The 12,426-nt window shown below is 37.4% G+C and overlaps 1 protein-coding gene across 2 annotated transcripts in view; it reads right to left on the reverse strand.

The window, feature by feature from the left end:
• Positions 1-12,426, reverse strand: part of SEC24A (SEC24 homolog A, COPII coat complex component) — a 23,968-nt gene continuing 11,542 nt past the window's right edge. Inside the window, exons 8-24 of one of the 2 annotated variants that reach the window (XR_006013875.1) lie at positions 11,743-11,869; positions 11,294-11,403; positions 10,808-10,920; positions 10,030-10,148; positions 9,334-9,389; positions 8,807-9,013; positions 8,390-8,510; positions 7,682-7,840; positions 6,996-7,169; positions 6,801-6,911; positions 6,236-6,411; positions 5,076-5,213; positions 4,324-4,428; positions 4,092-4,184; positions 3,482-3,585; positions 2,674-3,090; positions 1-2,576 (exon numbers count right to left, since the gene is read on the reverse strand). Coding sequence is in view for 1 of the 2 variants with exons in the window: in XM_042014788.1 (XP_041870722.1) it covers positions 2,976-3,090; positions 3,482-3,585; positions 4,092-4,184; positions 4,324-4,428; positions 5,076-5,213; positions 6,236-6,411; positions 6,801-6,911; positions 6,996-7,169; positions 7,682-7,840; positions 8,390-8,510; positions 8,807-9,013; positions 9,334-9,389; positions 10,030-10,148; positions 10,808-10,920; positions 11,294-11,403; positions 11,743-11,869 (2,028 nt within the window). In the remaining variant the exon portion in view is untranslated. Of the gene's footprint in view, positions 2,577-2,625; positions 3,091-3,481; positions 3,586-4,091; positions 4,185-4,323; positions 4,429-5,075; positions 5,214-6,235; positions 6,412-6,800; positions 6,912-6,995; positions 7,170-7,681; positions 7,841-8,389; positions 8,511-8,806; positions 9,014-9,333; positions 9,390-10,029; positions 10,149-10,807; positions 10,921-11,293; positions 11,404-11,742; positions 11,870-12,426 lie in introns of those variants that run through there. The other variant, XM_042014788.1, reaches the window with a different exon arrangement.

The raw sequence follows: 12,426 nt of genomic DNA on the forward strand, positions 1-12,426 counted from the left end.
TGAGTTCTTTCAATTAATTTTATTGAGTAGCCAAATCTGATAAATTAGCACAGATAAAATAAGCATTTGCATGTGTTACAAATGACTTTTTACAGGAATAAAACAGTGAAAATTACAAACTGTAAAAAGGAGGACAAGTAAATCCTGTCTCAAATTCAGAATGGGGAAGATTTATAACTTCATACTGAAGATCAAATGTTTGAGTTCAGAGAACAAAGATTTAATATTACAATATTATACACTACTTTACAAAATTAAACTTACTATAAGGATTACATCCATAATAGTAAACAGAACCTTAAAATCACATTTACTGGTCCCTTAACAGCCATTCTGCATCTTTGATTAAATTCTGTTAAGAAATTAATTCTAAATAAAAGTGAATCATTCTACTTATTGCAACACAGTCTGTGTGGACTTAAGACTCAAATATATTAAATTTAAAACAATAATGAAAGCAAAGTAAAATGGATGGTAACAATGTTGGCTGAACACTAATGTGTCAAATACAGAAACAGTTTTTAAAAAGTGTCCAACTACAAAAATAGACACACCTCTACCACACATTTACAATGGTAGAGTTGTCGTGCTGAGATCTAAGTACCAGAGCCACTCTTGCCTACTTTTGCAGTCCATCTTCAGTGTCCTCATTTTTCAATTGTATGTAAAAATGAGGAATCACAGGTAGTGTGTGTGTGAATGTTTCCTGTATTGCCATTACAGCAGTACAAGTGAACCAGCAGGCCTTCCCCACTGCAAGGGGATAAACTAACAAAGTTCAATACAGAATTTCTTCCAAAGTGAAGAGAACTCTGAGGGGGTTCATCTGACTCATTTATCATGTTTTGCTCTGTAAAATTTAGGGACTCAAATTCAAGCTTGTTAACTGCCACAAAGACTGGCATCTTCAACCATTAGTCTGGTGTACATAAAGCAACGAGGCCATCTCGAGTATTTATGTTTCTTAAAAAAAGGGATATAGTAGCAAAATACAGTCACAGTAAGAAACAGAATTTGGGTGGGCTATTTGATGCAAGGATGGTTTTCAGTTCAACATCTGAGTGATAATATACCCAAAACACAAGGTTTTGGGCAGAACCTATGCAAGTGCAGAGGTTCCATTTATGATTTAAATGAAGAGACCCCTTTTCCCCTCCCTGGAAAAAAAAACATACTGTCAAAACTTAAAAGAAACCTCTTCACTATGACTAGAAACTGTGCAATTCTCTGAAAAGCAGTTCAAGTAAATATATTCCTGTTTGCTACAGAAGCAGCAGACAGGGAAGCTTAAATTGGTTCTATAATAATGTTTTCATTCTGTTTTAGCATTGTTCTGAACTTTAGCTTCTTGTGCTCAAGGAACAAGAACAATTTCTCCCAAGGAACTCCTCCTCCCCTAAAGTAAGGCAACTCCTGACAATCATGTGCAGCTATAGCTTGAAATGGGAGCAAATGTTTACCCAAATGTTGACCCTACTGACATTTTTATCTCCAAATGTCCTAAGCACAGTACATTTGACCACTCGCAAGTATTTTACCTCTTCAAGTTACTTGCCCCAGAAAGTTTTGCGAGACCTTTAAGTTTACCACTATTAAATAAAAAAAGCAAGCCAAGATTTTTCCATATGCAACACTTCCATGGGCATTGGGATACAGTAACTTATATACTCTTTACATTGGTAGCTATCAATGATAGCTTAATCTTCAAAACAGAAAAACTATCAATACACTTCTATAAAATTATTTAAATATTTTTTGTATATAAATTTTCACTTCAAGTCTGATGTCAGCTTCAATCTGTAGCTCTGGCAGGATCTGAGAGTATAGTTAAAGCTTTTATTTGGTGCACACTGGCCTTAGACCTGGGCTCATTACACAGCTGCAGCAAAACCCCCTTTTTTTCAAAAACTTCAGGCATTTCTGCAACCACATACAAATCTTCAAATGCAATATGATAACTTTATTCTTGGAAAAATAATTTCCAATTTTCTTGTCAGAATATTCAATGTCACAGACCAACATTTGGTCTGAAGTGCTACCAACAAACTTGCTTCAGAAACACACCAGATCTGAGGGGCTCAACATTCCTAATGTCAACAAGAGCCAAAAGTCTACTGAACATAAACCAAACAAAATCTGAGATAACCTTTCTTGCCCTTCCCCTCCCACACCATTCATAAAATTAAAATTAAAACTATTCCTTCTACTGAAGAAAAGCAAAGCTTACCATCTAAGTCTACTTTTGCTGCCAACTCAGCCAACAGCTTTTTAAAATCTGTCTCATGTAGGGCCCACTCTTCCCCATCGTTTTTAAAATTAGAATACTGACTTATTAATAGCTTCAACAAATTCATCCACCTTATCCAGGTTAAGCTTACCTTTAGTCCTATTAGCCATAATCCAATCCAAGCACTGGATTCTACACTTCATAAGCATTTGTTCATTTCACAATGAACACTTCTTTCATTGCTACTTTAAGCATTAAGATGAACATTGAGATGCTGTGCCTGTAATCACTGGATGCACTTAGAAAGAATTTCCCTGCAAATCATGATCAGTATTGTGAGGTTTTATATCTAGCAGAAAGAAAAAAAAAAAAAAAAAAGGCAGAAAGTTACAGAAATATACATTTTGAACAACAAAGAACTCTTTATTTTACAAAATGTATTTCACCTTTGCAGTATTGCCTTTGTAAATGTACTTCATGCTGCAACTACTTATAGTAAAAACACAATTTGCAGCAAATTAAAGGTGCTCAACCAGTTCCAACAGTTTGATTTTCTTTTAAGGTACAATATTATGTAGTTGCACATTTGATTCTCAGATGTGGTCCTTTATTTGCTTTAGTTCGTTGAAATCACAGTGAGAACTTCTCAACAACTGCCTCAGGCCACAGATTTAATGAAGATATTACAAGCACAATCATTCTTTACTGCAAAATCTTTCCTTAAAGAAGTGAGCCAAAGGCTAGTGTTTCATTTATTCACTTGCTGCTGTATATGAAGGAGAAATTCATAGTATGATAAGGCTGATTCTGTTCTGTCTTCAATCATATTTTGCAGAAAACTTGATTTCAATGGACTCTCATCCCTTAAAAACAAAAACGAAAGTGCTTGAGTGAAAAAAACATTTGCCAAGGGCTACTGTGCATTAATAAAGTTACAGGTCAAGTGGCAAGACATTTCAAGAGCTTAAGAACATATGAAAAGAGGATGTCAAATAGCCCTTAGTAGCGATTAATCCTAATAAGTGCTCTTACCAGCATTTACTTCACTTATCTGACATTAACTAAACATTCTCCTGTGACATTTAGTCTTTTGACATTCTAATTTGAGATAACTCATAAGTCATACAGTCAAATCTGTCAGCACAGCACACACTATCATTAAGAATTCCATTAAGAAAGTTCAGTATATGATATCCAAGTATGTATTGTTAACAGGTTGCTGAAGAAGCAAGAAGACTGTTAAAAACCGCTTACTTTATTATATATAGTATAGGAAAGAAAGGTCTCTGTTCTCTCAGCCAAGAAATGAAAGCTCGTGTTCTGATGGATTCTGCAGTTTCAAGTTCTGGGAGATGTGTCTGAAAGGCAAAGGGTTTCATTAATACAAACAGGGTGTTTTTCAGAAAAACAGTAAAAGGAACACTTGACCTAGCCCAACTCATTAGGCATAAAGAAAACCCAGACAGATACATTTTGTGATGTATAGTTTCAGTCTTGTCTTCTTCAAAAGGGCTTGAAACAGTCAAGAGCACTAAACTGCTATCAGCTGTCAGAATGGTAATGACTGAACTGTGATTGATTCCTGTTTTGTTGCAGAAACTAAAGGATTTCCCACTAACCCACTGTCCTCACTGTTTGCAAGGGTTCTTAGTCCACTCCCACAGGTCCGAGAAAATCATTGTCAGCCTCTTCCTACTGTGTTTTCATAGGGAGAAACTCCAAGAGGTAACAGAAATTATTTCTTTCCTTGAATCTGGATCTATACCACTAGAGGGCTAATATCTGAGTAGTGGTATTTTAATTCTCATGCAGATGATATTTTGGCAGCACTGTATGACTGATGTACAGCAGAGCAAGCACGTACCATATTCTGTGGTATTGAGCCATAATTTGGAACTCCAAGGACTTGGCTGATAAAGCCCTGCCCACAGTTCTTTCCGATCCACAGAAACATCACCTGAAAGACACCCATCAATAACAACATTAATCCAACCCAAAACACGCCTCAGCAGTCTTGTACATATTTTGGGTTCTCAAAAAGAACACACCAAGTAAATTTGGATGCTTTTTAAAATCCCCACCACCACACAACTTACAGAGCCAGCATCCATAAGATAAGCACCATCCCTACTCAGCTTCTCCACTGACAGCTGGAGAAGGGGTGGCTGAGGTATAGTTCTGTCATTTATGTTAAGAGCCCCCTAAAAGAAGGAAGAAGAAAAACAATGGTTCACATCTTGTTGCAAAGAAACAGAAGAGAATGTTAAATAAGAGTAGGATCTATTACACTGAATACTGGAGCTGGAATGTTTTTCTCAGTTTAACTAAAGTCAAAGTGCATAATTTGCTAATACATCCTAAAGTTTTATTTAGAGAGGATGAATTTCATCAAATGTATCTTAGTTAATTAGTTCTAGAACTGGAATATCCCATTTGTTGTGTACCAAATATGTGATTTCTAAAATTGTTCAGGGTTTTACATAAACATTCCCTGCTTTCAAAACTTCTTGACATTTTAAAATAAAGGAAGCTACAAAGGGACAAAAAACACATTATGATATCTTAATGTATATGGGATTTATAGCACAAGATAATGACACAAGGCAAAGATGAAATAAGTTAGAAAAAACCTTCCCCATCCATCCATAGCAAAGCACAGCTTCTCTCCAGAATTCATCAATCCAGTTCCAAATAACAAATTCATAAATGCAACAAGTGGGAGAATATGAAACATTGTATTTTAGCTGTGCAGCTTTAATATGGAAAACTTGGGAGATTTTTAACATTTACTTTCACATCACACAAATCTTTGGGATCAAACTGGTTATGTAGCAAGGCAAAGACTCACCTCATCTGTGAGATTATCAACTCTGTACAGACTGGGATGCGTCATGAGCATGAGGTAAACAAGGGGCTGGTTTTTCACCTGACACATGGTAAAGATGCGTTCATCCAAACGTGTGTTTGTCCCAGTTTGAAATGCTTTCTGCAAAAAATCAGCCATTTAGTTTAACCATTAAAGCAAAGCAAGATAAACTGAATTTCACACATCACCTACTGCTTATTTCTAACTTACTTAAGTTTTAGAGATGTGCCCTAAGTGTTTTCTCATGGTCTTTTACTTCTGCTATTTTACTTCTCCATAGTTCTCTTCAAGTGTTTCACATATAAATCATAGAAGTCTCATTATTCCCATTTCTGGATTTTAGAATTAAGCTCGACCTGGCACCATCAATCCTTTCTAGAGAGCACTACAGCTGAGATGAAAGCACCCTGAAATATATCTCTCTAACACGCACCTCAAAAATGCTACCTGATGAAATTTAAAATAACTATTGGAGCAGTTTACAACTGGCTTCAATGTACAGAATCCTAGGTCTGTATTTAAAGGAAAGAAATACTGCTGGCTTGTTGGGACCAAAAATACAGCTATAAATCAAAGGAGGGCTCACTCCTCCCACTTGACTGGGTCAAATGCTTATCAAGCCTTTCACATAAAAAAGCTCAGTATGAACATGCTGGTTAATTCCTAATCAAGATGTATGAATCCTAAACTTCTCTTTGAAACAGAAAACCAGTTCATCCAACACTTAAATGACTTAAAGTATCAGTTCAGGGAAATTAAATTTAAAAATACTTCCATTGAGCAAATACTGTGAAATGCTTTAAACCTACTGCAAGAACAGCCAGCCAACTCCCTCTCTGCCACCCACCCAACTCTCTTCTAATCTGCACTGAACTGCTGTGTGGATCTACATTTCCAGAAATGCACAAAAATGAGATTCCTGAGAAAACACTATCATCACTACCCTGACACATTCTCTTCACCAGTCAGTGTCTATTACTTTGCTCTTCCAGTGCTTAAAACATTTGTACTTTTGGTTTTACACACACTTCTGAATTCCCACTTTTAAACTAAATCATTCTCCATCAAAGAATTGTCCTTTTACTTCAGGCTGACCTGCCAAACAGAATCATCCTCTTGCCTGGCTTCCTTTCCCCTCTTACCTGTTTTAAGAGTGCCAGTATATAAAGTGGGAAGAGCCGCAGCGAGTGTGGAGCTGTGAGCCCAGGCTGTTGGATGCTCAGCACGGATGAGCGATAAGCAGCTAAAGAATCTATCACTGCATTGACCAAGGCATCCCGAGCATCGCTCAGCGTAGCAGAAACGGAGCGGTCCACAGCTAAACACAGAGTACAAGGCTCACATAAGAGGGGTTTCCTCCCTTGGCAGGAATACAGCCACATACATTAACTTCTCTCATTTTATCATATATGTTGATGTATCTTAAGCTTTTACTACATTCTAGGGTAAGTCACGTGCTTCAGAAAAAAGCTGGGGGCTCATGATGATGCACCAGGCTAAGCCTAAGTCCAGGTGACCATACACAGCTCTACTGATCCTCCACCTAAGCCAAGCATTAAAACCAAAACTCTCTTAGGTTTGCAACTTAGAAAGCACTCTTAGAACAAGGGAGAACCTTTTCTTCTAATGCCACATCCCAGAGGATTATTGCTCAGAGCTTTAAGGATACAATCCACGCATATTCAAACAAGCTCTTAGCACACTCACCCATGTTGGCTAAGAGCCCTGTGATGGCCTGCACATCTGCTCCTAGGTACACATCACTCAGTGTTGTGACAACAGGTAAGCACATGGTGTGGACACGAATTCGTCTTTCACCTGCAAGAAAAGAAAACTGTAGCCTCCATACTTGTTTTATGGAACAACACTACAAATGCCACTGTTGGCTCAGTCTAACCTTACCTTTGCTGGAGGTGTACAGGAGAGCTGACTGAAAAGAAACAACTTGCATATCAGTAAGACTCTCTTCCACTGACATTTGCACAGCATATCCTGCGTCTGGGTTTACATTGGGTAATGACAACAAGTCTGTAGATCGTACAAAGAAGTTCCCATGGAAAGTATGAATGGAGAGACCTACAAGATAATAATGAATCAGTTTGGATTTTATAGCTGTGAAGTACAGGTACCATACACAGATCTGCCATCAATGTAGATGACTCTGTATTGAAATGTTCCCTCTCAGTGAAATACATTATCTTCAGAAAAGGTAAATACCGCAAACTGACTACTGATCCAAAGAATCCATAAAGCCTAGCAGAAGGTGGGAATTAGCAAGGCAAATCAATGCACAGTAGTAGAAAGTATCTAGATTATAAAAACAGTCCCTTGCTGAAATAGCAGTCCAGCAAAATTTCCAGTTTTGACCATTATAAAATGGAACTTGGATGCCAGAAAACACACTGCAAATACAATCTTTAAAAAACTGTCTTATCCCTGGTACTGAATTTTACTTTTCTAATCTTTGCCTTTTTAATCATTTAAGATTACAAAATAGCTAGAATACCAATGAAAACGTTCTCAAACAGATGCAAACACCCACTTCCCTCTTCTCCATCCCTCCAAAATCTAAGAAGGTGAATTCAGACCTTTGGTGCATCTTATCCTCATGACAGCTTCAAACCCAATTTTTCTAGTTAAATATCGCTTCAGTTCTTTTTGCAATTTCTCCACCTGGACAGGGTTGTGTTTATGATGGTAAGACTGGTAGTAGTAGACACTACCTGCAGAATACCTTGATATGCAACCTGAAACAAAACCAGCATACATTGTAGAGTGCAGACAGTTGCTGCTGCAGTCTTTAAATTATTAAATTGTTCACACCTGCAAATCGCTCAGATACACAGTTACAGACCTGCCTACAGACACAGATGTAACTGTATCTCCTAGTATGTGATAGTTTCGGGTGTGAAATAATTTTCTATTGACCTGAAATTGCTGTCACTTGAAAGTTTGGTTAAATAGAGAAAAATATTTAAAATGCTAATAAAACTTGCTCTAAAGAAAATTACACTGGTGGCTAAAAGGCATAAAAAGAAAGAAAGTATTTCAGCTACTTATATCAGTAGCACAAGAATCCTGACTCACTAAGGGAGGACACGAGACTAAGTAGGTTAAATCAGGACTGAATGATTACATTCTATTCACTGTCACTGCTCAGCAAGGATAAGTTTGCATCTTGACACACTAGATTAGTTCAAGTCAGGTTCATCTACTAAATATGAATGCAGATTCTAATGTAGCATTTGCTCAAAATACAAGAGTTACATGCCCCAAAACAGGTTGATACGACTTACCTAGAGAAGCCAAGTCAGAATATTGCCCACTAAGAAGAAATAAATCCACTGCAACCTGTTGCCCTGAGCAGTCCAAGGCCAACTTCTTGTAAAAATCAGTCGATGGTGTCAGATGTATGTCCTGTTAACACAGTGGAGTATTACAAAATACAAAGCAAATTCAGATTGATTCATACATCTATTGCCTGTTTTCAGGGACACTAATAATCAATTCTACATCATTGATTAAAAATATCTTATTTTAAAATATCAGGTAATTAATTTGTGCTTATATTGCTTGGTTTTTCTTTTGTTTTTTCTACTACTTTAACAAAGGATCAAGACAAGCACAAAATTAACCCAGAAGAGGCAATCCCAGAACCACCTACATGCACAGAACAGGGTTGTTAGTACTCTCAATCTTTTTGCTTTCCGAACCTTTGCTGTTGCTCTTTGGTTTGGCTCTTCTCGTGACTTTAGTGCTCCCATTCCCACAGATGGGAGCTGTGTCTGGAAGACAGTGATTCTACCTCCAGTAGGGGACATCAGTTTAAAGGCAGCCTGTAATGCAGGCCCCAGAGCACTCTGAGTTTCCAGGGACTTAGTAAACATCTGTGGCAATGTCTTCAACAGATCTTGAATTAGCTGCAAGTGAGAAAACAGTATTAGGCCTATGAGTTTTCATGGTTTTCTACCTTATTTAGAGTTGACTGCTGAACATAACCAAGTATTAACACTTCTAATATTAAGGTAGTAAAGAGAAAGTCCTAGAAAAATTGAAGTACTGTCTTGTTTCAGGTTGGCAAGAATTTACAGTGACAGAGATGAAAGACCTCTTTTTTTTTGCCTCACACCTGGCATTTGAACAGCAGGTGTTAGTGAGCATTAATTAATCAAAAAATTACCAAACATATCCCCATCTATGTAAATGTCACTAGTTATGTAAGAAAGTCCTTGCTTCTTACCTCTTTATTTTCATTTAAATTTACTAATAAGTTTTCCGGCATTGGTATAAATACATCTGAAAGGGAAAAAAAATTACTTGAGTTATCTTTTAAAAACACATCAAACTTTCCCTGACTTTATTTGCCAACCATCATACTTACTGGAAAAAATACACAGTATCAGTGTATTAACCCATGTAAACATAATTATGTGGATTTCTTTTTTTTCTCATAAGCATTCCTGTGGCTAGAATCCCATGTTAGAGTAGCAATAACCGGGCTGAAGGATAATCAAGATTATTAAATAAAATCACATAGCGAATATTTCCAGTGTTCATTCTACCCTGCCCAATAACATCCGGTGAAAGGTGACTTGAAACAAAAGGCAGAAGGACAAGCACTAAGCACCAGCCACCAGAAAATCTATAGAAATGTATCCAGCATCAGTATTTGGGATTTCAAGAGGAATCTAGAGAATTGTACAAATTAAACTAGAAGTTAGGAAGGCTGTCTTCATGTTTGAAGTCATGAGCAGCCACAGCATTGCTCAGACATCAGGGATATATCTTCATAAACTCACACATATGGTACTTCTGAAGTCATTACTAGAGAGATTAATGGTGTGATCTAGAAACTCCCACCAGATACATATTTTTAAAGGCTGTCATTACCAGAAGTCATTAATAGGTACTGATGACAAAATTCATTTCTGCATACCTTCAGTATCTGAAACTATAAGCATCTGAGGCTGAGAAAGACCTTCCTGAAGACTGTAGAAATGGATTGTGCTGTCAAACGTTATGAAGCCTATTTTTGTTCTAGTGTTCCCAGGAAGCCTGAAAATGAGACATATGGTATTCAAAGAGATGAAATTTCGTTTCTGCAGGGCTTTTTTTTTTTAACATCCACTGCACCTCTCCATGGTTCTTACCAAGCAGTTAGCTTAACAGCTAGACTGCAAGAACTTCACTAAGTGATTTTGGACAGAACAAAAGCCACAACAGAAAAGGAACTCATGGTAGAGTCACCTAGCAGGTATGTGAAAACCTTTTAAGAGGGTAATCAGCAGTAGAAGAAAAGGAAGAAATAAACTGCAAAATACCAACTAGTGTTTATATAAGTTCAAACAGTATGCATTTTATGAAAAGTTTATTAGATGTATGACTCTTTTCAGCAAATACTTATCTAAATCTCAGGTTTTAAAAAATACAGTTCAAAATATATCATAAACATGATGCTTATATTCTTTTGGGGATTGGTGAAGCATGTAGGAAAGAGTCAGACTGAAAATCAAGCCTCAAAATTACCCTTTACACTGGTGTAGCTGTGATGGGAAAAAGACTACAGCTTTATGGTACATTTTAACACAACACTGGCCATTGCTAACCCACACCAGGAAATTTGTCTTCCAGACAGAAAGGACTGGCATGTTGGTATCTATCACAAGTTTCTTAAGAGGAATGAAAATTGGAGATTTTAAGAAAAAAGTACTTACGAGTCAAGATTGTCTAACAAGGTCTGGCAGACTGTATTCAAGTATCCTGTCTCTATTGCATTGTGAGAGACATCAAACACAAAGAGGTACACGGGCGGCTGAGGTGGACGCAGCTGAGCAAAGAAAAGACTACCTTTAATTTTCAAATAGCATTTGTTAGATTGGGTTTATTCCTTCCAATGCAAGTATAAACTGTTAAAACAGCACGTAGATGATAGCTAAAATTTCTGAATGCATTTGCCTCTTATTTGGTAATATCAGAATTCTAGTTTTCTTCAGAAGAGACCTACATATTCTAAATACAGAACAACTTTGACATAAACGTTTAGAAGTGAACTCTCTGAAGTTCTCCCCATGAGTTCTTGGATACACTCCTTAAGGCAACAGCTGTTCTACTGAACTGGAAAGCATGCTCTGAAACAAAGCTTTCTCTGACTTCCCTCTGAAAATAAAACAAAAAGAAAGAATAAGTAAATAAAGCCTTACCATGTATTCAGATGGAGCCATAAACTCAATAGTAGCATTCTGGACTTCAGGTCTTTTATGAGGTTCTCCATAAACTCTTGTCACAGGATTATACAGGAATTCTTCAGGAACTATGCAGATACGTTTATATATTAGTATTTCACAGTAGTATTAGCTGTGCTGCATTTTAAAACAAATATATCAACTCTTTTGTGGCTGTTGGGCAACACGTGGAGAACTACACTAGGCAGTATAATTCACTTACACTTGTCACCTTCAAGGGTACCCTGAGGGACCACTTGGGCTTATTGTGTTTTGTTAGGGACGCCACTATCGCTGGGAAACATTTCTCATGACTCCCAGAGTGACTGACAACAATCCCCCTACTGATGTGGCCAACAACACTCCAGTCTCAAAGGCCAAGGTGGAAAAGGTTAATTGCAACACTTCAAAGCCCATTTAAAACTTACCATCATTCACTCTATAGCACAAATTGCATTTCCATCTCCTTTGGTCTAGGAAGCTGACAAAAGGGTTAATGTACGTCCGGCAGGAACGGCATCTCACAATAATACTGGAAGTGACCACTGGCAATTGCTGGAAAAGAAAAGCTTCCTGTTTTAAAGCACCCTCACCCTGCAGCTGTTCACTTGTGGTAACACCACCACCTACAGTGTCCTGGCTAGTGAGTCAAAGCATCCTTGTTGAAAGGAGTACTTCTGTATCCTCACAACATCCCTACAATTCCTTAATACAACAGGTAGGAACTGAGCTCTAACATATTTGACTGCATACATTCCCTTTTCAAGCCTCTAAACTCTTGAATTTTACACTGATGGTTTAAGCCTAAGTCCTGCACCCAATACAGATCAAAAAGCAGGGGAAAAAAAGCCCACATCTTTGAAAAATTAATTAAACTGGGAAAAAACCCCAGTGTTTAAGAGAGACACTGCTAAATTCAAAGTCTCCTGGCTATCTCATAACATCCAAATCCCTTCAGTTTTGTCAAGTCTTGAGTTTAGTACTAGATCTGAAATGAGTAACTACAACTGATACATGACAACCTGGAATTCTGATGTGTTGCCTTCTATCATAGTCCAAATTCTGTGCTGCCTTCAAGCTTTTTGTTTTTTGAGGTTTGGGAGGGTTTCTTT

The sequence above is a fragment of the Corvus kubaryi genome, unplaced genomic scaffold, assembly GCF_017639235.1.
Source record: "Corvus kubaryi isolate FWS band 111438036 unplaced genomic scaffold, C.kubaryi_AGA036_p1.0 split2-37374, whole genome shotgun sequence".
In the NCBI taxonomy this organism is placed as follows: Eukaryota; Metazoa; Chordata; class Aves; order Passeriformes; family Corvidae; genus Corvus; species Corvus kubaryi.